At 61.9% G+C, this 25,754-nt stretch overlaps 1 protein-coding gene across 3 annotated transcripts in view; it reads right to left on the bottom strand.

Moving 5' to 3' along the window:
• NADSYN1 (NAD synthetase 1) overlaps positions 1-25,754 on the bottom strand; it is a 33,076-nt gene that overhangs the window by 5,027 nt on the left and 2,295 nt on the right. For 2 of the 3 annotated variants that reach the window (XM_032879743.1, XM_032879745.1), the window contains exons 3-17: positions 23,266-23,382; positions 21,523-21,576; positions 21,041-21,130; positions 16,444-16,495; positions 13,523-13,611; positions 13,289-13,406; positions 12,504-12,635; positions 9,704-9,778; positions 8,919-9,043; positions 8,359-8,407; positions 7,883-7,985; positions 7,319-7,487; positions 6,823-6,958; positions 6,062-6,168; positions 288-419 (exon numbers count right to left, since the gene is read on the bottom strand). In XM_032879743.1, the coding sequence (XP_032735634.1) occupies positions 288-419; positions 6,062-6,168; positions 6,823-6,958; positions 7,319-7,487; positions 7,883-7,985; positions 8,359-8,407; positions 8,919-9,043; positions 9,704-9,778; positions 12,504-12,635; positions 13,289-13,406; positions 13,523-13,611; positions 16,444-16,495; positions 21,041-21,130; positions 21,523-21,576; positions 23,266-23,382 (1,548 nt within the window). The remainder of the gene's footprint in view (positions 1-287; positions 420-6,061; positions 6,169-6,822; positions 6,959-7,318; positions 7,488-7,882; positions 7,986-8,358; positions 8,408-8,918; positions 9,044-9,703; positions 9,779-12,503; positions 12,636-13,288; positions 13,407-13,522; positions 13,612-16,443; positions 16,496-21,040; positions 21,131-21,522; positions 21,577-23,265; positions 23,383-25,754) is intronic. The other variant, XM_032879744.1, reaches the window with a different exon arrangement.

The following is a 25,754-nucleotide window of genomic DNA, read 5'->3' as shown; positions in this document are numbered from 1 at the left end:
GCAGAGGCTGCCCCACGGGGCTTCTCTGCCCAAGCACCATCCACATTCAGGGCAGGTCATGCATTCCTTGCGGGGCTGTCCTGGGGGCATCTTCCCACTAGGTGCCAGGGGCACACTCGGCCGCCATCACCAACAAGGTCTCCAGACATCGCCCAGTGTCCCCGGGGGCCACCTGGTCACGAGACCCCACATGCCCACTGAAGGGCGGAGCTGTTTCCGTCAGGCAGGAGGGAGCTGCGGCATGGGGTGATGGGGGGGCACGACCATGACACGCAGGAGGCACTCACCCCTGCAGGGCGGGAAGCTGGAAGCGTTCCACGCAGAACTGGACAAAGGCCTTCAGGTCTGTCTTGCTGATGCCACCAATGGGGTTGATGTCTGCACTGGAGCAGTCGTACTTGGTCAGGTAGCCAAGGAGGCTGCAGGAGTGAGCACAGGGTTTCCACGGGGCTGACCTGAGGGGCCACAGATCCTGCCTGGGCTCCGGCCCCTCGTCCACGCTCAGAGCCGTCCGCAAATGGGCAGAGCCAGCAGATGACCGCAGGGCAGTACTCAGCAGCCCCGAGAAGGCGTGGGGGCCTGGAAACGGGCCTGGGAACGCTGAGCCCCGGCTGGGAGCAGCACGTCTGAAGGGCGGGCGGCAGAACGGGAGGGCGTGGGGAGGTGCTGAGGGCTGAGTCCTTAGGAGCCCGTGGGGGCCTGGCCGGGTCTCCACGTGGGCCCGTCAGCAGCCCCCCGTCAGATGTCTCCTGCGGGGCAGGGTAGTCCCGAAACACATCCTCATCCTCTGCCCAGAACCTGTGAACTCGGGACCCCGAGGGCATCAAGGACTCAGCTGAGGACTGCAGGTGAGGTCCTTATCCTGGACTGTCCGGGTGGGGGGGGGCAAGTGCACTCACAAGCATCCTTACAGGTCTAGCTGGGAGGTGGGGGCCAGAGCCGGGAGCCAAGAGGAAGGTGGAGACGCTGCCCTGCCAACACCTTGAGTTTAGCCCGGTGAGATCTGCACTGAACTTGGGCCCCATGGATCGGCGAGAGGGCACTGCGGGCTTGACCCAGGAACTCCTAGTCAGTCGTGACCCACGCCCTCCAGCGGACGCCTCCCTCTGTAGCCACCCCTGGATGGCAGGTCTCCACCCTATCCCCAGCGCCCCCACCGCCCCTACCCCCACCCCACAAAGTGTTTCCTAACCCCGCCACATGCCCCCGAACCCCCTTGCTGGTGCCCTTCCGGGCCTAGCCTCTGCCTGTATCACCCGAGCTCACAGTTCGACTCCAGCACGGACACAGCCGCTGGCTCCGCCTGACCGTCCCGCATCCGGTCTGGCTGCAAACGCAGCTGTCCCACGAGCATGGGGTCCCTCCACCCACATATCTGACCCTCTCCTGCTGCTCAAGAGAAAGACCCAGCTCTCGTTCCTCCGGACTCCTCCCGGAGAGCAGGGCCTCGGGCGTAAGAGCCCCAGGGCACCAAGCAGAGGGGCGGGTAAAACCTGGTGCCTCCTTGAATGGGGCTCCCCCTGACCCCGAGGTGCTCCCTGTCCCGTTGAAGGGGTGGCTGAGTGGGGACAGGGTCTTCCGGCCGAAGAGACAATGGGCTCCATTCCACCACATGCCTCTGCCCACCCGCCCCGAGACGCACTGGGAGAGGACTGTGTTGGGGACAGACCCTGCGGGTGAGACCCCTCAGGGCAAGGCTCTGGCCTGGTCTGGGTCTTAGCACGAAAGCCTGGAGCTAAGTCCCACTGGCACACAGGCTGGACCTCAAGATGGCTTTGCTCGAGGAGGCCCTGTCCTGGACTGACTGTCTGCACTCCCCCCAAAGTCACAGGCTGAAGCCCGCCCCTCAGTGTGACCATCTAGACGTGGGTCCTCGGGAGGTCACGTGGCTAATGGAGGTCACGAGGGCGAGGCCCTGACCCCCCCAGGCCCGCGTCCTCACCAGGAGGAACATCGGGCTTCTCCCAGGCTGCTGCGTGAGGGCACTGGGAGGAGGCGCATCCGCAGGCCGGGGAGGGGCATCGCGGGATGGAGTGGGGGCACGCGGACAGCCGGCTGCTGCCCCGGGGGGCCGGGCTCTCACCCCAGCTCTCTGACCCGCTGTGGCACCCGCAGGCGGGGACAGTCCACTAACAGGCGGGTTCACAAGTTCCAACGACCAACCCCTTGCACGCTCGTGAGCCTAGGTACCGCCCTACGGCCCCTGCCTTCCCGCTCTCCCGGGCCCACGCTCCCCTGCCCCCTAGGCCGCACCTGGTGGGGCCGCATCCACTCCCCTCCGGCTCGGGCTCAAGCCTTCGCCGCCAGCTCCCTGCCCTGGCTTCCCCACACCCGAGCAACAAGCAGAGCAGCCCCTCCACCCGCTCTGGGCGCCCGTCCTCTCGGTTCTGCAGCCCCGGTGGGCTGCTCCCCCTTGTACCAGGAATCTGGGCCCCCCACCCACTCCCTTCTCCATCAACATCCAGCCCCAGGGCCCAGATGCTCCTGTACCTTAAGCAGCATTTTGCCACCTACAGGCTCCAGATTAGGGGTGCGGCTCGCCTCTGGACTCCAGAGTCTCCATCTAACTGCCCACACACACGTCCACGGGGGCGTCTGGAGAAGTGTCCAAGCCGACATTCCCTACACGGGACCCTGACGTCCCCACCCACTTCCTGCGCCAAATGCTGGTCCAGCCTCCAGGGGCTCCGGTCCGTGTGGATGTCCTCCCCACACGTCTGGTCCACCAGCAAATCCTGTCGGCTCCCCTTGGACGCCAAAACACCAGGAGCCAAGCCCGCCTGGCCGCCAGCCCCACCCTGCCAGGCCGCAGGAACCGGACGGAAAGGAGGTGCACCTACAGTGCCTGTGCATCCCCGACCCACTGGCACCTCCAGCAGGGCAGACCGCCCTCCCCGTGAGGCCTCCGGGCTCCCCCAGCCGCTCTTGTGCACTCATCCATCACTTCCACTCTGCCGCTGGCCCACCAGGGCCCTGACCTCCCCTCAGCCTCCTGCGTGGGGGACAGAAACCCCTAGAGACCTCAGTGCCTCCTGTGGGCCATGCTCTGTGCGGAGGAGCGTGCACACTGCGTCCTGCGGGGGAGCCTGCTTGCACCATCAGACCCGGCTGGCAGCCAGGTTTGGGGAGTGTCCCCACCCGTCCCCTAACAAGAAACAGGGTCTCCCTGTTTGGAACTTCTTTGTTCAAACACTGGTGTGTGCTGCCCACTGCTCTCCTTCTGGGAGCGGAAGCTCGGTTTGTGCCAGGGGGAAGGCGCCCGTGGGACCAACCCCGGGCACAAGCCCCGGGCACTGAGCCTCTGACACACCTCCCTGTCGTCACAGGTGTTGCTGGGGAAGGACGCCCGTCAGGGACGCCCCCCTGGGAGACAATCTGGAAGCCTGAGCCTGGTTTTCCCCGCGTGCCTTCTGCTCTGCGTCCTTGGCTGGACTCGACCATAGCCATGAGTAGCACACGAGGCTCCGTCTGTCTCCCAGCGAGCACAGGGCACGGGGCTGGCAGCTCACGGCACCAGGACCCAGAGTCTGCGGGTCACCTGTCCTCTGCCTCGTGCTCACCCCTCATCACCTGTCCTTGCGGCTGCCTGGCTCCCACATCCCTCTCTGCCACCGTCGCCTGGCCCCCGGTTCCACCCGAGGATGCAGCTGGGCACGGCTGGCGGGAAAGCATGACCTCACCTCTGGTGCGGCCTTGGCACCGGGGCTCCCGGCCTGGCTCCCCGCCTGGCTCCCCGACCCATCTCGCTCGCTTGTCACCACTCCCCTCCAACATCCGACGCCTGTCCTGCGCCCTCTCTCGGCTGGTGACCACCTCCTGTCTCGCCAAGGAGGGTCATGGGCCCTGACCGTATGCCGCCCCGACCCACGTCTGTGCTGTCTTCTCTGCAGCCTTCCGTGGACGCACAAGCCGGGCTCCCGTAAAGCCAGCCGCCACTCGGCCACCTGCTCTCGTCTCCTCGTGACACTGAACAGCTGTCCACCCATGTCCCTCTTCCTCATCAGTCACTCTGTTCCCTCCCTGCTAGACCTCTCTCATTGTACCTTAAGGAAACACCCTCCCCGTCTCACTGCTCCTGCCAGCTACCACCCCACACCTCATGTCTCTGGCAGTGTGAAACTTCTAGAAAGAGCTGACCTATGGTCCCCTCACCCGCTACTCTCCGACCTGCCCCAACTGAGCTCCCAATACCTCCCTCAGACAAGACGGGCTGTGCAGAGAAGTGACAATTGCTCTCTGTCCTGGTGGGATCTCACCACAGGACATTTGCAGAGGCCATTCTCCTGACTGCATTTCCCTTCCTCCTTTATAAACCAACTTCTCAGAGAGGCCTGCCCTGGCCACCCTACTTAGAAGCCCAAATTCCCAAACTGCCCCCGTGCCTGCCCTGGTTTTCTCTGTAGACTTTCCACTTCCTATACACATGATTAGTTTTCCTATTACCTGCCTCCTTCCGCTAGAGTAAAATGGGAATTACTTTTCTGTTTTGTTCATGGCACCAAGAAGACACCTGACATGTGACCCACGTTTTATCAGTTCCTCGAAGAGTAAGCAAATCAGAACGTAATGGAACTGAGGTTAGGATGAAAAGTCACATTTAACGGAGAACCAACACGGCAGAGACTGTAGACCGGAGATCCCCCCCCCAGGATGTGAGCAACGGGGAGATCGTAGATGGGGACACAGTGAGGGATAGTTGTCCAGCAGGGACAGGAAGCAAACAACAGAGGAAGGAGAACTGAAACGTGTCTGTGGCTGTAGACAGATTTCTGTGATCCGTAAGATCACAGCAAAAAGTGATGAAAAAGATAAATATGTAAATAGGCACCACGGAGAACCTTTAAGGCCCCAGAAGCCCATCCCCACCCCCCCCGCCACCAGAAAGAAATCACTGTTGTTGTTTGCTTTGATGTTAAATCCCAGGAGACAACGGTAAGCGTTGTGATAGGGAATGTGCAATAAACTCGTTCCAGCAGCGGCACCGTATCACCGATGACAAGTCAAACCCACGCGCAAAGGCCAACAGAGCCAAACACGCCACCATTCCCCGCTCTGCGGGGTTCAGGACACGCAGCAGCTGTCCACCCCTCCTGAAACATCACTTCCTGACAGAAGCACTGATGGTAACAGAAAAGCAATGAAAATTGACAGAATGTGCATGAGAACGGTGAGAATCCTTTTTACCAGTAGAGGGTGCTAACCTCAATTTGTCGTAATTAGGAACCAGGATCCCAAAGTCCAAAGTAGCGTTTAACAGAGAACACGTCTGCGGCCATTCAAGGACGTAGGAAGATTTAAGACCTTCACACCACAGATAGGAAGACGGATGGATGAACAGGTGAGTGGACAGACTGATGGACAGATGGGCGGGCGGATGGGCGGACGGGCGGGCGGGCGGATGGGCGGGCGGATGGACAGGTGGACTGATACAGAGAGGAACAGACAAATAAATGACAGAGGAAGCTCCTGACGTCCTCTGCTAACAAGGAGCACGGAGAACACCTGAGCGAGGCCCCGCCTAAGACAAACGGGAGACGAGGCTGGAGCAGTGCTCCCGGCCTCCGCCGCGCACGGAGGTTCAGCTGAGATTTATCTGAAGAACGACAGGCTCTGGGTGTTTCTGAGCAGCAACAATATGAGCAAGTATGTCAAGTCCCCGTCAGAGACGAGCTCTCCGCTTGGGAGTGAGAACTGGACCCAGAGCAAGGACCTAGAACGTGCTGGAACTGCCCAGGAAAAGAGACGGGTGAGACCCAGCAAGGTGGGGTGGGGAGACAGATTCCAGACCCAGAGCGAAGGGACCCAAGCCGGGTGCAGGGCTGGGCCGGTGAGCAGGGAGCCAGAGGGATACGGTGTGGACCTGTCTCCACACCCGAGTCACTGGGAAGCTCTGGAGCAATGACATCCCGAGGGCACCAGACGTGGCCTGTGCCGTGGGGTGATGTGACCCCACACCATGCGTCTCACAGACTCAGTGAGAACGGGCAGGGGCCTGGAAACACCATCTTGGGGAGCGCGTACCCTCGGAAATCTGGGGCACTCGGGAGTCGGGCACACGCACCTCTCGTCCACGTTGGCCGATCCGAGCACCAGCAGTCCTCCGCGAGCGCCCCGGGCCCAGAGGCTCAGCTGAGCAAACAGATACGCCACGACCATCCTTAGCCGAGCCTGGGGGACACGACGGGCAATGTCACCCTGTGCTGGACATGGCGGGGGCAGACTGGCTCCCCCCGCCCCCGTACAGCTCCAGGGAAAGGGGCTCCAAGTAGCGTAGAAGCTTTCTAGCGTGCAGAGGCAGCAGAGTCCTCCGGGCCTGACCGCCACCACATCACTCACACAGGCGCGACGGGTGAGATGGACGGAGCCGGAGACCGAGCCGGGGGGCCGAGAGCGCTCGGGGCGGAATGGGCCCCTGTCGCACCCCCTTTACAGCCGGCATTTCAGGCGGAGGGAAGGCCGCTGTGGCCAGAAGGAAGGGACAGAGATGGGATACAGCGCAGCAGCTAGAGCCCAGGGACTCCACCAACCGGCCGGCTGGGCCCCCCCGAAGCAGCCCGGGAGGGGACACGGGGAGCCACTCCCTGGAGACGCAGGAAACTCACACACGCGCGCGTCCCGTCTCACCAACTTGCACACACATGCTTGTGCACTTGCACACACGCACATCCATGCGTCCACCCAGGCGGCCCTCACAGACAACCCCGCAGCTCCTGCTCTCGCACACGCACACACGAGGGCAGGCGCACCCTCCGCCTGGGGCACGAGGTCCCCATGCTCCCTGCGGCTCCCGTATGGGGATGAGCCCCCGGCCGGAAGGCTCACCTGCACGTTCTGCAGGGCCAGGTTCTCCCTGCTGCTCCCACCGTGAGCCGCGAACAGAGGCCTTCGACCCGTCACCAGGCTAAAGATGCCCACGACGGCTGTCACCGCGGGCTCGATGTTGAGACCAATGTGGTGGCTGCCAGGGAAAGGGCAGGTGTGCGTGGGGTGTGTGTGCGCACGCGTAACACACGCAACCCCGGGTTCACCGTCTGACCACGTGAAAGTGTGCGCTCCGCGGGCGAGCTCTGGGGGCTGCATCCAGTTCCAGAATGCACCGGCGCCCGGGACGCGAGGACGACGGGAAGGAGGGGTGTGATCAGACACAGCCAGGGTCTGGGGGATCTGGAATAGTCTCCCTAAGCCCTGGCTCATGGGAGGCTCTAGGAACCTGTTCAAAGCCAGACACGTGTCTAGCCAGGAGCGTGGGCTTGGGCGAGGCTTCCAGTGGCACCGGTACCGCCCCAGAGCCCCCACCCACGCCCGCCGCCTCCTGTACCTGCCGATCTGCTGGGCCAGCTCCCTGGCTCTGCCACATGTCTCCTGCGACGAGTTCTCGCTGGCCATGTAGCAGGTGGTCAGCACGCGCCCGCAGAGGTCCCGGGGGTCCTGGGGCGTGTAGCTGAGCTCGTCCACGATGGTCCGGACGTCAGCCAGCACTTCCTGGTCTGAAAACGACAAGATGATGGGAACCGGGTGGCGGCTCCCCGCTGCCCAGTGCTCAGAGCCCAGGCCCTCCCTTCGCCCGGGCAACGTCTCCCCATGTGGAGTGTTTCCGGCGTGCACGTTAAGGGGATAGTCGACGCAGCGTGCGCGGGGGAGGATCTTGACCCGGGTCTGCCTGAGCCCAAGGCCCAGGCCACACGGCCAGTGCCCAACAGCAACAGCGGCCTTGATGGCCACGGCCACGCGGGCCCGAGCCCCAGGGAGGGGCTCTCACGGCCGGCTGTCCCCACCTGAGCGCGTCTGCAGAGCCCCCTTCACCCGCGATGGCGGGGACCCGAGGTCCCCCTCAGCCCGGTCCCTACCCCGGAGCCTCGCTCGGCCATCGGATGCTACCTACTTCCCTGCTTCACGGCCTCGCAGACCTCGCGGCACATGGAGTAGACGAGGCAGGCGGTGGCCGCGCTGTCCACCCCACCACTCAGGGGCAAGAAGAACCCGGCCTGGAATGGGCCAAGCACAGGCAGGGGTGAGCAGAGCCTTGGCGGAGCAGCGCACCCCGAATTTAGCCTCGTTCCGCCCACAGATGCGGGGGCAGAAAGACACACGTCTCCGACGGATCGTCTAGAGGGAAGGGACCTCTCAGTGCGACGGGCACGTAGGACGCGTCCTCCACGGGCAGACGGCAGACGCACGGAACCACTGGGACATGCTGTCCCGTCGCGCTCAGGGTCACCAGACAGGACCCCAAAGACGGAACCAAACCTCCAGAGGCCCTTCGTCCTTTGCCTTGTGCAGACTAAGCAGCCGACGGATGCAGCGGGACGGACAGACTCCCAGCCTGCCAGACTCAGACACGAACACGGGGAAGCTTACCTGCCGGCTGCGTCTCAGAAAGTCCCAGAGCCAGCACGCGGGTCCGAGGCTGCGGAGCAAGGGGGCGCATGAGGCCGGGAGCCGCTGACCCCGTCGGCAGTTCACCTGGGCCATGTGCCACGGTAGGAGCAGCGCCGGGAGAACGGCCGGGGGAGGGGCCCCCGATTCACCAAGTCTCTGTGATAAGCACTTCATGGGAATTAACACATTGTTGTCTCCAAACCGCCCCGGGAAGTAGGTGATTATCTTTTGGCCCCGTTTTCAAACAGAAAAACTGAGACACAAAAAGGAAAGCCAGGCAGGGCGTCCGTGCCCAAGGCCCCGGCACAAGGAAGCAGCCCGGCTGGGCGAGGAAGCCAGGCCATCTGGCTGTGCCCCCCACGCCCTCCACCCCGCCGCCGCCCGGCCTCCCCGCAGAGCGGTCACCCTGGGCACGGTCTTGGAACCAGCTGCCCACACGGCTCTGGCCCCCACACCCCCGCAGGGTGCAAACCACTACAGCGGGCGAAGGGGGCACCCTGGGACCAGCACCCCGCCCTGAGCTCACACAGGCGTCCCACCTGATCTCCTCCTCGGGACTATGGTACGTCCACTCGATGGGCTCCGACGGTGGCTCCAGCAGGTCCTCACGGCACGAGAGGGCGAAGTCCACCTTCACACGGGGGTAGGGGCTCACCTTGCTGGCCTGCGGAGGGACAGTCACGACAACATGACACCGGTGCGGCAGCAGGCCCGCAGGAGTGCGTGTCAGACCTCGGCCGAGCCTTCGCTCCCCGCGGGACGGCTGGAGTTGGAAGCTGTCGGGACCGACTGGCGTTGGGACCCTCGTGCGTCGGGGGGCCACTGCTGTGGACAGTCTGGAAATCCCTCAAAGACGAAGGCACGGAGTGACCGCGCGGCCCAGCAGCTCCCCGCCTGGGCGCAGGCCCAAGAGAAGCCGCTCGCACAGAAACCCAAACACGTTTGCGGAGTGTCCGTTCATCAGACAGAAGGACACATGGGCCGCGTGCCCTCCGCAGGGGCCGGTCATCACCACAGACACATCCTCTAGACGTGCTGCTCCGTGACACAAGCCAGACACGATCCCACCCCTGCGCCCCGCCCACCACGGGCAAACCCAGAGCCCGAAAGCAGGCTGGTGGCTGTGCGGGGCGGAGGGGGCCCAGAGGGAGCCTCGCGGCTCCAGGTTTGTTCGTGCTGCTGTGCCGAGCCGAGGGCTGTGCCTCCCCGTGAACGTGCCAGAAGCCTTCGCAGCACGGTGTGGCGCGGCCACGGCAGCTCGGTCCCGTGCTCAGGAAGAGTCCCTGGGGCGCCGCGGAGCACCCGTGGGCCTCCGTGGACTCACCGCCAGGTTTCGAGATGAAATCTCCGCCCTGTAGCTTCGAACGTCCTCCAAGTCCAACGTGGCGGCGAGGACCTCCTGGAGAAGGGGTCAAAGAGAAGGCGTGATTCCCGCTCCCCCCACTCCCGCAGCACACTTGGCCGTGCTCACAGGTGGGCCACATCACACACGAGAGTCACACCTTCCAAGGCAGGGACGTTCCCGGGGGCCCAGGGAGAGGGGACAGCCGGTGCTGCGGTTGACCCGACACCCTCCCCTCTCCCTGTTGCCCCCACAGCCTCCAGTGAACTCAGACACGTGGCGGTGCTGCCTCAGTCACGGCACAGGGCCACGTCTGCCACGTCTGCCACAGACTTCTGAGATGCTCAGGAGCAAGGGTTCCTTCCCTGCTTCCCACGGGCTGCGCGGAGAGGAGACGGCTGGAGCTGTTGCCGCCGCCCCCCACCCAGGAGGAGAGGCGACCCCAGATCCAAGCCCACACAGAGGAAGCCAGGCTGGAGGACGGCAGGGAGCTGGACCACAGCCCCGGCGAGCCACACGCGGGGCCGGGAGGTGCTGCCTGTGTGATCGTGGGGACGTGTCCCTGCCCTCATACCCAAATGAGACAGGAGTGTTAAGAATACAAAAATACCACAAAAGAGAAAAAAAATAACATTTCAAAAAACAGCAAAAAAAAAAAAAAGGTTGATTCATTTATGTCTTTCTTTGTGAAAAACACCTCCTTGTCAAAGTGCGTCACTAGAACATTGTCACTACAGGCAAGTTGGGGCAGCGAGAGCCAGTCCTGCGCGCCGCACGACACGGGGGCTGTGGCCCCCCACACTCGTGTGAACGGGCCTGTGGGCAGCTGCTGTCGTCAACACCAGGCCTGACCCCAGCTGGACACACCCACAAAGAGAAAGAGAAAATGGAACGCATGTGTCCTTTGGTCTCCCTGTCATTTCCCAAAGTGATGGGCCACCAAAGCCACAGGGCTCTCCACAGGACAAAGCCAAGGGACGTGTGAGGCCACAGAAAACAAAGAGAGGCCAGACGATGTGAACCTTTTCGTGACAGGACACCTCCACTCCACCTTCCCCAGGACGGGTCAGCGTCCACTGAAACACCTGAGGGAGGCTGCCAAGGAGCCAGCCGGCCTGCGAGGTTTGGAAGAGCCCGAGAAGCGCGTCCTGGGGAGGGGGCAGCAGCTCTGCCGCTCTGTGCGATGGCCCTGCGTGCCACACAATTTCTTCTGATCATTTTAGGTGGATCACGGAGGAAGTGGCAGGACGGCACGGCCATTGGCCCAAGGACTGCGATGGCCTCTCTCCCTGCACGCTTGGACAGAATCAGAGAATTCCGGCCCGAGAGCCCCCTTGGGGAGACAGGAGGCAACGGCCCTCGGGTTCTTGTGCACTTACAAATCAGCTGGGCGTGTGCTTAAAACACAGGGTCCCCAGGGTCCAACCGTGAGGCCTGGCTGAGGCCCAGAGCCTGCAGGGGCCCGCGCACCTGGTGTTCCTGGTGCAGGTGACCCCCCGTGCGCTGCCAGTCAGTCCCGGGTCAGGTGCCTGCGGCTCTGATGTGCGGCCCGGCGTCTTGGCCGCGTCGACCTGGCCTGAAGACAGCTGGGCATTCCAGCGGGACAGAAGACGACACACTGCCTTCTTCAAGCACTTGACCTTTCTGTCAAACCCTCCCGTCTCCATTGTGACCAATGCAGACACCTGCAGGCCTCTGGGGACAGTGTCACACAGCAAGCGCTGCCCGAGGGTCAGCTGGGAGGCAGGGAGCGCCCCTGCAGCCGAGCTCCTGCCCTGCACCGGCCAGGAGGCATCGTGGAACTTGCTAGCTCCGCTCCGAAACCCAGAGCAGTTTTATAACCACTGCCCTGCCCACAACCCCAGCAAGGCCGCGGAGGTACCAGACGCCACCTCCCCGATGTGAGTTCTGGCAGGACTGCGGGGAGTTTCCACGTGAGTAAGCTCGCGCGGCCACCCCTCCCTCTGAATCAGCGTCTCCCCCGTCCCCACAGGCAGGTGGCTTCCGAGTGAAGATGGCAGATGTCGCGGGGCTGACTTTCCGGGCCTGCGGCGGGACCCACACTTGTGTCCGTTCCTGGCAATAATAGCCATTTCCTTTTGTTTTGAATTTAAAAGCAAAAAACCAAAAACAAAAGCAAAAGCAAACAGTTCTCCACAAGGACTTTCTCTCAGCCGCCTCCACTGAGAAGGACATTCACGTCCAACGTGGCCAGATGGGCTAGTGGGACAGACGGCGCCCAGACCCACATCCTCTGGAGGAGGGCGAGTGTCCACCAGCTCCGTACAGGCCCCCTTGGCTCAACCCCCTGGTCCCTGACCCAACCCGGACTGTGGTGACACCCCTCTGAGCGCACCCACAGCTCCCGTGCAGACACGCCTGCCCACGGCCGGCTGGCTGTGTCCAGTGAGCCACACAGCCCCACGGCGACAAGCCCCCCCGGAGGAGCATCCGGGCTCCCAGGACGTGGGGGCAGGGGGACGTGGGGGCCCGGTGGCATCAGGCCTACAGCTAGCACAGACACACGCGTGCCTGGTCACGTGGGGAACAGTGAGCGGGTCTCGAGCTCCCTGCCGAGCTCCCCTGTGCTCCGCGCCTGCAGACGTGGGTCCCCTGCCAACGACCCCCCTCGCTGTGGGGACCAGGACTGATGCCTGCTTATTCCCGAGGAAGCTCTAGTTCCACATCCTCCCTGGGGCCCCAGGGTCCCCACTCTGCTGTCAGCACAGACACCCCCTGCCCCAGTGCGGTCACCCCCAGGGGCGCACACGCGCTTGCTTACCACGTCGTCCAGGGAGAACTGGGACCCCTGTGCGAAAATGCAGCCGTTCATGGCGATCAGGGCGCAGCCGTCGTAGTAGAGCCGGTCCCCGTCACAGCCCTTCTGGTTGGCCAGCAAGTAGATCCCACCATTCTGGAGAACATGCGCGGCAACGGGACCTCACCTCTCTGTCCTCAGCCCTCCCGCCACACCAGAGAGAGCACCCCTGCATGGAAACCACACGCACGCCGCGGGCCCTTCCGATGCCCGTCACCACCCCCAGCCCCCAGCCCCCCAGTGCCCTCACATGACCAGAGGAGGTGGGAGTCCAGGGAAGACAAACTCCACACGGCAAAGCAGAGACCCCACGCTGGCTTCGCTGACCCCAAGCCTATCCCGTGACTGTGCCGTGCTGCCCAGTGAGAGAGGCCACCTCGAGGGCACTCCCCGTGCTCTGGCTCAGCGCCAACGAGCCCGCGGCACTCCTGCAGCCAGCGTCGCGACCCTGGGGACAGGTCCGGATGCTGGGGAGTGAGCCTGCGGCTGCTGGACACCATAAGCCAGGTGTCCTGCTCCAGGGAGCAGGGATGGCAGTGCCTGCCTCCCCGGTTGCCGGGGTTTAATGAGGTCAGGCGGGTGGGGCCCCAGGAGAGGAGTCCGTGCACAGTTGCTAAACCCTGGCCATAGCCACGGGCACCGGCACCTGCCATGCAGGCCTTGTCCACCTGGGCTCCGGGGGCTCAGGCGTGGGGGACGCAGCACCGGCCCACAGTGCGCACACCCCGGCATCGCGGCCTAGTGCCTACCTTGGCGGTGGCCATGGTCACCAGATCAACCCTGGTGTGGGCTTTGCGCAGCACATGGTGGCTGCCCGAGGCATTGGTGAAGATCTCCACGCCGTCCAGGCCCATGTCCACGTGTGGGCTGCGGGCAGAGGCGGTTGACAGGAAGAGACAGGCTGCGCGCCCGCCCCGCCCTCCCCAGCCCCAAGGTCTCCAGGCCACTCCACCAGGGCTTCCACGCACGGGGCCGGTCCTGACCTGTGGGGCGTCCAGAGCTCCTCACAGATCTCGCTCCCGATGCAGGTGTCCCGGGTGGCCAGCACTGCGTCTCCAAAGGGCACGGTCTCCTGCAGCCGGAGGACAAGGTCCATGAGACTCCTTGGCCGTGGCCCATCCAGGCTGTGTCCTGACCTCACCACCCTTTTCCTCCCCATCCCAGTGTGGAGCAGTCCCAGCCCACGCGGCCTGGCACCAGCGGGCATCTCACTAGCTGTGGGCTGTGCTCTATGTGGCCGCGGGGCTCACGGTGTCACTCTGCACTTGAAGCTTCCGTTGGCACAAATCCCCACAGTCATACACGTTATTAAGAATAAAGTGTCTCATTTAGCAAAGGCCACTCTACGCCAGCCGTGGCACCGTGCACCTTTTGCATCACCCATGCTTTCGCCGGTCTGACCCGGTGGTCCCACCCCTGTGCCCAGAAGGACCCGAGGCTCATTCAGGAAACCTGAGAAAGATTGCCCAGAGCCCAAGGGGCAGGGCCGGAGGGCCAGCGTGTCCGTCACCAAGAGCCACATTCACCAACCATGCGTGGCAGGAGCTCCCCAGGAAGGCGCAGAGCCTCCCCTGGGCTACCAGACAGGGGCGTGGAGGCCCTGAGCCCCCCACATGCTGACAGGTCATGCCGACACCACTGCTACATGCCGGCATGGGTCCAACTTGGCTACCACCTGTAATCCCAAAGTTACGGAAAAGGTGTGACTTTGTTCAGCCAAGAAATGATCCTGAGGCCTGGAGCACATCATAGAACCCCTGGCCAGGCTCCCTGATGTGTGTGTGTGTGTGTGTGTGTGTGTGTGTGTGAGACACCCATAATGCCCACGGCAAGAGCCACAGTGTAAACGTGGCCCTTTCTTCTCTGATGCCTCCTGCCACGGACGGACAAGGTCACTGTTCACTGTGGCTGTGAGGACAGCCTCACCCAGGACCCCCGCTGGTTGCCGTGGGACCACTGCGCCCCTGCACGACGGCCACGTGGCCAACGTGAGCACGTGGGCATGGCTGGAATCCACACGCCATCATGAGAAGGCCAGGGTCAGAGCGACAGGCTGGTGAACCACGTATCCAAAGCTGGGCTCACGCACTGCCCCTCCTCTGGGGCCTGAACTGTCCGCGCACAGCAGGGTGGGCAGTCCTCACCCTCTTCCTGGACACGTCCCTCAACCTTCACCCACAGTTACTCAAGCCAATTCAGGGAACCACCTTCAAGCAGTGACCCCGCAAAATCCTTCCAACAGCAAATTCTGTTCCATGTCAGCCCCGTGTGTCTCCCCTGAGATGGATTTTAGGATATACCATGATCCCATAAGAATGAAATGGGGAGCATCCCACTCTCCGGACTGCAGTAGACACGTCTGTTTCAGACACAGACACACGGAACATACAAACACCCACGGAGTCTGTTCTGGGTCAAGAAGACTTTAGAATGTGCTCACTGCCGCAGTTCAGGGTCAAAGGAGTGTCCGGGTCACTTGGGAGGTGACCAGACCTGCCGTCACCTCAGCCATGCCCGTCCCTGACTGTCCGTGCAGAAGGCACTGAGCCCAAGCTGGCCCCTCGAAGGGCCTCGCTCACAAATCAAAGCCCGTGCCAGAGGCGTAGTCTGGCTCCCAGGTGGAGGTAACCTCCATCCGGAGGCCAGGGCGGCCACTGTCCTCCAGGGACAAGGCAGAGGAAGCCGTTGATGGCAAAGAGGCCAACGGAGGCGGAATCTCGTGGGAATCAGGGGAGAGGGACCCCGCTGTGGCTCAAGCCCGTCCCTGAGACCCCGATGAATCCCGGCCAAGCCGTCCGCTGGAGGGAGTCTGTAAATGGCCGTGAGCCACCTGGAGTGTAGTCATCGGGGGACACAGAACTCAGTGTCACGAGCTGAACTGTGCCTGTTGGAGTGCTGCCCACCCCGCGCTTCAGAACCTGACCGTATCTGGAGCAGGGGCCTTAGAGGACGTGGTTAAGGTAACATGAGGTCACCGGGGTGGCCCTGATCCAGGGTGACCATGGTCCTCACAGGAAGAAGGAATCAGGACACAGACACGCACGAGGGACGACGCCGTGAGGACCCAGGGAGAACACGGCCGTCCACACACAAGGAGAGAGGCCTCGGGAGGACCCGCCCTGCCCGCCCCTGCCTCCTGGGCATCAGCCTCCAGGGCCGAGAGGCAAGCATCTGTCATTCAGCACCGTCCCCTCCATCTGTGGTGCTGTCTTACGGCAGCCGGAGCCAAGTGACACCCCGGCAAGCAGAACGGGACCGCAGGCAGATCCCTGAGAAGGCAGGGCCCCGCCGCAGCACCCTCTGTGTCCCAACTTCCGACCACCTGTGGGAAGTGGACAGAGCAGGGCTCCAGCCATCACCCCAGCGGCTTCCCATAGGAAGAGTGTGGACGCAGCCCCCGAGTCAGACCAGACGATCCCAGCTCGGAAGGCCAGGCCGGCCAGGTCCTAAAGACACGACAGAAGCTGGACGCTGGGTCGTCACACACTGAACGGGCAGCCTCGTAAAGTCTTCCTTGAGTTTTGCAACTAGAACCCTCCTTCCCCAACCCCAAAGCTGGCTGCTTGGGTGGTCCCTTGGCCCAGGCAGCAGCCCCAGCAAGAAGGAGCTCACTGAGGTGGGGTGGGGACCCCTCCCCCAGCTCCCCTGGCACCCCGGCTCCCCTGGCACCCCGGCAGGTGAGCCGGAGGAGGGGGAGGCACAACGGGCAGAGCATCCCTGACGTAAGAGAAAGGAGGCGCCCAGCATCCCCGGGGCTCCAGCCTCCCTGCTCGTACAGGAATCTCTCCCCGTGTTTGGTGTTGTTTCTCCACCCGTCAGGGTGGGTTAGGGTCCTGCCCCACGCGGTGCGCGTTAGCCCAGAACAGGGACACCTGGCTGGAAAATGAGATCCAGTCACACTCACCTGCTTCGTCACATCCTGTATCATCCGGGGCAGAAAATACTCCTCTGTCTGCCTGGGGAGGGAAGCACCACACACCTGAGGACGAGCACCTCAGAAAGCAAGACGACGGCGTCCCAGCGTGAGCAAAGACCCGCCCTGAGCTTCGAACCCATGGCTCGGCGGAGGGCTGTCAGCTGCGCACGCGCCTTAACCCTCCCCGTCGGGGGAAGAGAAGCACATAGGGTGAGCAGAGGAAACTCTGGTGTGTTCTCGCGGACACCACGGTGCCCGGGGGCTCCGACCGACTTGGCTTCCCCGCGCCTCGCGGTCCAGCGCTCCTGAGACACATGTCACAGCCGTTCTCTGCAGAGCCGTCCCGCTCCCCCCAGGAGAAATCCAGCCGGACGTCCCGACCGGTCTCTGAGCCCAGAACAGCACAGCACATCCGCCAACACGACTGCGAACCCTGTCATCTCCGAGAAGACCAAACGGTCTCCCAGCGGGATGAGACGGACAGTCTAACACAGAACTTGGGTGACAGGCCTCCCCAAGGGCTACGCGGAGAGCCTGAATGTAAAAAATAGTTCACAGATCCAACCCCACATGGGCTGTTACAAGACGCACCACAAAGACACGGAGTTACGTATATTTCTTTTTTCTGAGAATTCACAAGAACCTTCTGGGATGGCGGCAGCAGCTTTTACTTAAGTAAATCATAATGCTGGGAAATCGGAGGGTGCTGCCTTCTGTCCTGCGCTAAGGACGGGGACGGGGACACGCGACCCTGCTGACCTCCGAGACACCCTGCCGTCCCACAGCGAGCCCTCTATCCACCATGGGCAACTCTGCTGATGGCGATGTCACTGCGTCAAAACGCTCATTAAAGGGAAGAGTCCCCCACCCCAAGGTTTGTCCCTTCCCCTCCTTCCCTGCCACCCCCACCAGGACCCACTGGGGACGAGACCAAAGCAAACCACCGGGAGACGGTATGCGGTCACCGCCGCGCTCAGTCTCTGCTCCAAGGCCAGCGATCACTGATCACCAGCGATCAGTGAAACTCGCCGGGCTTCATCCAGAGCAGACATCATGAGTGCAGGCCCTGCACCGTAGCCTGTCATCCGGAGCTTGGCTCAGGCTGGCCTGACCTTCTCCCACGGACCCCATACCTGACTCCTGTGCACAGCCTATGCCCTTCTCTGGCTGGATACCCTTTCCGCCCAGCCAACACCCTCTGGAAAAACCTAGCTGCGGACTCCTGCCAAGACCCGTTTGGCCTGGCCACCATAAGCCTTCTCTGCCCCGAGCAGCTACAGAGCCCCGGGGACGCCTGCCTCACCGCGCTTAAATCTGGGGGCACAACCGAGAACATGACGACAATGAGTAGATTCTCAAATTCTCTGCAGTCAAGAACTGGATTGTTTTTTCTCGTTTCCTCAGGCCTGAAGCTGTCATGCGGTCGTCACTATGGTAGGGACACAGGGACGTGCCCAATCATCGAGACCATTTTGGCGCCTGTGGGTAAAAACCTCTGTCGTTTCAATGGTGCCAAAGAGAGTGGCGGATCGAGCTCGGTGTCTGCTGCGGCCCCGCCACGGGCCTCGTCACGCGAGCGCCCGTCTGAAGGAGCCACGGCGAGACCCACATGTCCACATGACAGGGACGTGCGACACCAGGCTCCCAGGAAACCCAGAGACAGCACGCCCCGGGAACAGATCCCAGAGAAGAGAGGATCAGACGGTGGAAGACAGGAGAGCCTGTGCGCGAGGAAAAGGGTCTGAAACACCAGGACCTGCACAGGTCTGAGGAACAGAGCCTCCGGCCGGGCGCAGCACAGAGGACGGGGTTAGAGGAATGAGGCCCCAAGAGAAAATACGGGTGCGTGGGCGGAAAGAGGACCAAAGACCCTGACTCGTGGCGCCCGACGGCAAAGGCAGCAGAAGGAAAGCATCCGAGAGCAGGAGATAGAAAATGTTCCCCAGGTCACAGCCCCGACAGCAGGGGGCCGGGGGGGGCGCAGCGGGTGAAGCGTCTGCTTCGGCTCAGGTCGTGGTCTCAGGGACCCGGGATCGGGTCCTGCATCGGGCTCCCTGCTCAGCGGGGAGCCTGCTTGTCCCCTGCCCATCCCCAGCTCGTGCTCTGCCACTCTCTCAAATGAACAAATAAATCTTTAAAAAAACTGAAGTCCCGACGGTCGTGTCAACACTGCTGGGTGCACACGGGGACGGCAGGAGGAGCCCGGCAGCTGGAAGCTGTGCCCGTGAGGCACGGCCCTGCCGACAGCTGTGCGCCCTGACGGCCACCGGCCGGTGCACCTGCCCCAGCTTCCACGTGCCTCACACGGTCCCCGATGTCCCCAGCCTGCGGCTCCCTGTGGGCGTCCTGCCTCATCCCCGCGAGGTGCCCACAGGTTCACAGCACGGGGGCGGGGGGCGCTGCCCGCCCACAAGGCCATGCCCAACTGTCCTGCAAAGTCGCCCTTGGTCTGGCGCCCTCGCCGGGACCTGGTGCGTCCCGACGGTGCCACCGGCTCACACGGGCCGCCGTTCTCGCACTCTCCAGCGTCGGCTCGCCCGTCCGTCGCTTCTGTCAAATTCTGCCCTTGTTCTCTGTACCTTTATTTGCCCGTTTGAGTTTCTGGGACTGGGAACGTTTTCTGGTTGTTATTGATTCGGGAGTCCCGCATCCACCCTGAGCAGCAGCCTTCAGGCATTCAGCAAACACTGCTGCGTCCCCACTGCCCGCCGGCGCCCTTCTCAGAGCTAAGGAGACCACGAGGACAGGGACAGGCCACACTGGCGCCGGCCACACGCTGCGCTCAGCGCCTCACATGCTGACTTGCATCAGCCCCGCAACCACACCTACGGGGTCACCGCCATGACGGGCCCCAAGGTGCACAGAGGTCGGGTCGCTTTCCTGGCCCCGAGGGGCCCGGCCAGGTGGCAGAGGCAGGGTTCGACCTCCCACCGCCAGAGACGCCTGCTCTGTAAGAGCCGCAGACAAGCCCTCCGTGCGGCTGGTGCTTCACCTAAGCAAGCACGAGAAAACGGGAAAGCGCTCTCAGAAGATGGCCACGTGCGGGTTCCAGCAGAGATGGAGGGTCGGAGGATGGAATCTTCTGGAATGTGGGAAGTCAGAGCTAAGACCACCAGAGAAGATGGCCCAGGAAATCGGATCCCCAATCAAGAGACGTTCCAGAAACAGAACCCAGAACGGAAACTCGCCCAGAAAGGACGACCTTTCCCGAAGCCAAGGGTCACAGGGCCACAGAGGGCCTCACACAAGGGCCCAAAGACCCACACCAAGGCCCGTAGAACAAAACGTTAAGAGACCAACGATAACGAGAAGCTTCTCCACCAGCCCTGGAGAGAAGAAAACACGGAGTAGTGACAGGCTTCTCCCCAGCGAGGGCACAAGCCAAAGACGATCCTTCAAGGGACACATTGAAAACTATGCAAAAAAGTTCTGTTTAACCTACGGTTTTTTAAAAGTCTGCGAAACTACTCATCACACATAAGTGCCCCATAAAGACATCTGCAGGCAGGCAAGGTATCAGAAACCCCCCTCAGTGATCCGTGCTTAGAAAGTTGGAATTTACCATAAGAAGTGGACTTGGTCTTCCCAGCACTGAGCTGGCCCTAAAGGTGTTTTTATGTTAATGGTGTCAGTGGGAAAGGCCCGCTGGTTGCCGGGGGCCGACCCAGGAGTTGGAGCTTTCGGACCCACCTCCAGGACTGGGGAGGGACCACTGGCTGGGGTGGAGTTCAGTGGCCAAAGGCCAATGATTGCATCAGTCATGCTTGTCGCGAAGCCTCCAGAACACCACGGAGAACAAGGAGGTTCGGGGAGCTCTCGGGTTGGCGACCGCGTGGAGATCTGGGGAGAGCGGTGCACCCCCAGACCCAGCCCCGTGCATCTCTCCCACCTGGCTGTCCTGATCACATCCTCTTAGAGCAAACCGTGGTCTAGAAGTCAACCTCAGGAGGGGTGGTGGGAACCTCTGGAACCTACTAGAAGCCATGTGCCTGCAAATGAGCAACTCTTCAGAGACAGTGAGGCGTGGGTCAGCCCAGGGCAGGGAGGAGAAGTCCCCCAGAGCTGTGCAAGGGGCTGTATGCCCAAAATACACAAAACCCCAAAGTCTTCCTACATAAGACTATGGAGCATTCGAAGATACGTCACTGGAAGCCTGACCTGCAGCAGCAGCGGCGCCCGGCAAGCACACTGGGCGGGTCTCTCAGCCCGGGGGTGACCGTGCCCCCCAGGGCACACCTGGCAAAGTCAGGACACATCCGAGGCTGTCACAAACGGACTGCCTGTGGGGGAGGCCGGGGGTGCTGCCGCACCGTGTGCTGTGCAGAGGACAGCCCGAAGCCTTGGGCTGGGACCCCCAGACACCAGATGCTCGAGGGGCCACAGTCGATGAGCCTTCTGTACTAAAGCAGCCGCCCTGTAACCAGCAGCCTCAAGAGTGTTGTGCCCGAAACGGCAGGAACGTGCCCCGGGTCCTCACGCACCTCCCCCAGGATGCGGACCGCGGCTCTGCCCAGGGAAGACATGACACGAGCGTCCACGGAGTGGCCACGACCCGTGCGTCCCTGCTCAGGGCAGCAGGACTCACCGGCTCCGGGACCACGGGGTGAACCAGCGCAGCTCCCGGTAGTTGCCCTCATTGGCCAAGGCCATTTTGGGTCTGATGAGCAGGATCTTCCTGTGGGCAGGAGAACAGGACGGCGCCTGAGATGAACGTCTGGCAGCCAGGGACGGCCCACGGGTTTGCCCTCCCGACAATGGACGACGACCGAGTTGGCAAGACCCAGCGGGTGTGCTGTGCGGGCAGCTACAGTGCGGTGTCTGCCGGGAAAACAGGCTCACCACCCTCCCTCGAACAACTTCCAGCCAGCAGCCCCACCCCACGGTCTCTCTCCTCATACCCGAAGGGTCTACGGTGGGCAGAGACCAGAAGCAGTGACATTAAGGACCGGGCGTTTCTGGAGCTGCCGCCCAGCACACAGCTCCCACGGACTGCGTGGTTCCAGGGACCACCGGTTCCCGGGGGCTTGCCAAGGGCCACAGAGCCTGGAGGAGGCGGCCGCCACTTACCCATTGAGAAATATCACCCTGCAGTTGTAGCGGACATTTTTGTGCATGACAGGCCTGCGGAGAGAGGGGACACATGCGTGTCTGTGAACAGCAAGACCCCATATCCGTTTCCATACGAAGCGTCCTCGGGCCTGGCGGGGGAAGCACAAGGCTCCGTGGCAGCTTCCGCAGGGGGCTCCTGCCCTGGCGGGGGCTCCAAAGAAGAAACACTCTTCTAACGCAGCAGTCATTCCCTCTCCGACTCTCCCTCTCTCCTGGAACATTCTCAGACCTTCCACGGGCTGCCCCCCCATCTGCACACAGCCCTGTCACCGTGTCACCTCTCCATCCCCTACTGGCCTCAGGCACCAGCCCCTGTGCCTTCCTGGTTCTCCTTCAGCACACCTCCTGACCTGCGGCCTGTGCCCCTTCTAGGAGGCGGGCCTTCTAGGGGCTGGGGGTGCTGAGCACATGTGTCCCCCACTCTGCCTGGACCCGTCCCACAGACAGCGCACTTCCCGCCCCCCACCCCCCACCGTGTCCTCCCCTCCACAGGAAGCCATGTGCTCTGCTAGGGCAGAGCTGGGCAGGCATCAAGGACGTCAGAATATAATTATTGTTTTGTTCAGAAGCTTATAGGCCCAGATAAACGCTGGATCTGAAAAGAAAATATCTTTATAAACATGACTGTTAACACTTTAAGAGCAAAAAGCAGAAAAATAAAAATAGGATTACGGGGCGCCTGGGCCCCTGAGCCTGTTAGGTGTCTGGCACTTGATTTCGGCTTGGGTCATGATCTCAGGCCCCACATTCGACTCCCTGCTTCTCTCCCACTCCCTCTGCCCCCTCCCTGCTCTCTCTCTCAAATAAATAAATAAATCTTTAAAAAATAGGATTATAGACTCCAAGCCCACAGAAGAAAGCGGAGCACAGGAGAGCTACCAAAGACAAGGGCAAACCAGAGGGAGACAACAGGACCAGAGCAGGACCGAGACCCTGTGCGGCCTGAATCAGGACACGCAGGAACGTCCAGGTCCTAATTTCTGGAGCCTGTGAACGGACCACCTTACGTCGCGAGAGGGGCTTTGCAGATGCGACGACTGTTACAGACCCTGAGATGGGGAGACTATCCCGGACTACCTGGGGCCGCACACTAAAGCCACCAGGTCCTTACAGGAGGGAGGAGGGGATCAGAGCAGGAGCCGTGAGCAAGGAAGCGGAGACGCAGGGGACCACTACGTACCTGCGCCGTATACACCTGCGTCTCTGGACCCCGCCCCCTACATACCCACACCATATACACCTGCACGTATGGACCCCGCCCCCTTACCTACCTGCACTGTATACACCAGCATCTCTGGACCCCGCCCCCTACATACCCGTGCCGTGTACACCTGCACCTATGGAACCATGGGGTCCGCGCGCTGATGTGGAGTGACGTGGCATCATCCCAGAACTTACCAGTAAGTGGAGAAAGTGCCATGTGTCTGCGCGCGGCAGGGAGAATGCTGCGTCCCCGCTGTGCACCCTGTGCTCCCCCACGCACAGGCGCTTCTGGGGGAATCTGCAAAACCGCTTCCTAGAGCTGCCTCCGAGGGGGACTTAGGGGTCTACAGGCCGGGGAGGGAACAAAACCCACTTTTCAACAGAAGGCCTTTTGTATCTGGAATGTGCGGACTCCACACCCCTCCCGTAGGAGAGCTCGCACCCTGAACCTTTCTTATTTTCTGAGTTTGCCTTTCCGACGCTCGCGTTGGCACTTACATTCCCACGTCACAGATGATATCCCGAGTGACCGGGGATTCGAGAAGGGCAGCCAGGACTTGGAGCGAATGCAAGAGGGTGTCCGACTCGTAGTAATGATCCCAACACCCGTAGCCACTGCAGAGGAAGGGAGCAGGCGGGTGAGCCCCGGAGATGCCCCAGGGGAGGCGAGCAGGGGGGCAGGGGAGCCCGGGAGACACTGCGGGAGCAGCAGGGGCCCACGGGCCATCGGGGTCAGGCGTGCGGGAGTGCAGCCCAAGACTGCCCTCTCTAACCCGAGCTAGGATCACTGCTACCACAGAAGATGTGTTTCCCCGGAAATGAAGAAACCTGTGGCCCCAGGCTCTTTCTTCTAGCTTTAAATTACAGTGAGAAATTCTCACTTGTGTCAACATGTCTACCTATGGGGTTTGTTTTTTTTTTAACTGTAAACATGCCCAAATCCCATGGACCTACAGAGCCGGACCCACAGGAAGACGCTCCTCAGGCAAGGGGCATCATTAACATCCTTCCATTACCGCTCACAGAGCGACTCCTAGCTCCGGCTGTGGGTCATGCTGGTAGCAGGCTGGACAGCGTCCCCCAGACGGCGTCCCCCAGAAACCTGCGTCCCCTCCTAACCTCCAGAGCCCGGGAACATGACCGCATTAGGGGGAAGGGTCTCTACAGAGGTAATTAAGGATCTAAGGAGGACAGGAGCCTGAACGACTTGGGCAGGTCTGAATCCAACAGGAGGAGGACACGACATGGAGGGGGGGCACGGGAAAACAGAGACGGGAGACATGCAGCCGCAGGACAAGGGACTGGGTGACAGCTAGACGAGACAGGATGGGTCCTCCCCTGGAGCTTCTGGAGGAAGCAGGGCCCTGTCAACACCCTGATTTGGGGCTTCTGGCCTCCAGAACCAGCTGCTTAAAGTCACCCAGCCTGTAGGACTGTGTTTCCAGCAGCCCCAGGAAACTCAGAGCTCCAGGACGTCATGAAACGTGAAGACAGGCTTGCGGGCAGTCTCCTGGCACGTGTGTGCCGGGAACAGAGCAGAGAGCGTCGGTAAGCTACTTTCAAGTCTTCAAAAACGCGTCCTTCCTCCGGTGCAGCAGCCTGGGAGCGATGGCGCAGGTGCCGAGCAAAGCTTGTGCAGGCGGACGCAGACCTCCACAAACGGGCATTTGCATGTTTAACGTCTAGAAGGCAGGCCTCTCGGCCTTGGGCTCTGAGAAGGAAAGTCCAGGTTCTCAGAGGAAAACGAGATCAAGGAGATGCCCCCGGGGAGGGCTCAAGACCTGGGCTGGCCTTTTCCTGGGCAGAGTCCTGTTCCAGGGGTCTCGTGCCCTGGTGGCCCCCGCGCCGCATGGGACACCGGACGGTAACACATGCCAAAAGTGCAGGCATCAGCGGGCCCCTTGGCCCTGGGGCTGGCCGACAGCTGGAGGGGCACTCTGTAACGGGGGCTGTAAGTGCCCTCCGCCCAGTTTAGGCAGCAGTCGTCCATCCGCAAAGTCTACCAAATTAGCCCGAAGAACACAGACAGCCTTTCTGGCAAAGGACCTCTGGGTCCGCAAGTCAGCCTGTCCCAGGGGCACCGGCCCCTCATTGCCCTTCCAAGTGCCCCTTTTGGGGCGGGAGCTGGAGCCCTGACCACCAGGGAAAGGAAGTGGGCGTGCTCTGCGAACGGGCTTGGCTCCCGTCCTGCCCCAGCTTCCTCTCTGCAAACCGTTGCAAATAATAAAGGGGGGCCTGCTCAGCGGGCTAAAAATGACATGATACAACTATACCATCCTGGGATCCCGTAGCTAAAATCCTCCGTCTTTTAAAATGACACGTCCAGATTTGGGGGCCAGGTGTGGGGAGAGCACAGGACAAAGAAAGGGACAAGGCCCTAACCTGGAAGTGTCTGGGCCACGACAACTCTGGGGGAAAGGGCTCTTGAGGGCAGCCCTGCAGTGGGAAGAACAGACAAAATATAAAGACAGAGCCAGGACCCCGGGGAAGAGGTCACATAGACACACCAGGACCCCAGGGCCCGAGGAGTTGAAGACCAGGTTAAGTGAGGGTACAAAAGGCCTTGGCTACTATGGGAGACACAGCCTGAGCTGAAGCTGGGGTTCCAAGCACAGAAGTCCAGCTCGCGAGGAGAAGGACAGGAGTGGCCTTAAGGACAGATACAAAGACATGGCAAAGAAACGCTTTCTGTTTACACAAAGCCCAGAAACCGAGGCGGGGTCATGGCCCGAGGAGGGACTTCCCGATCCCACGAATGGCCAGGACTTGTACATGTGGGAACCCAGAGGGCCGCTGACATCTGTCACGAAACCACCGTAGTTCGTAAGACACTTAAACGCGACGACCGCTTGCTTATTTCTGAATAAGGGACAAGGAGGACCCGGCTTCCCGATCGCTGCGAGAAGGCAGAGCGGAAATGACCACTCACACTCGCTTGTGGAGACACGCTGAGACCAGGAAGTGACGGCCCCACGTGAAAGGGAGGG

The sequence above is a fragment of the Lontra canadensis genome, unplaced genomic scaffold (assembly GCF_010015895.1).
Source record: "Lontra canadensis isolate GAN:19392208 unplaced genomic scaffold, GSC_riverotter_1.0 scaffold66, whole genome shotgun sequence".
Taxonomy (NCBI): domain Eukaryota; kingdom Metazoa; phylum Chordata; class Mammalia; order Carnivora; family Mustelidae; genus Lontra; species Lontra canadensis.
The sequence above is the reverse complement of the archived record's forward strand: the minus strand, read 5'-3'. Positions and strand labels throughout refer to the sequence as shown.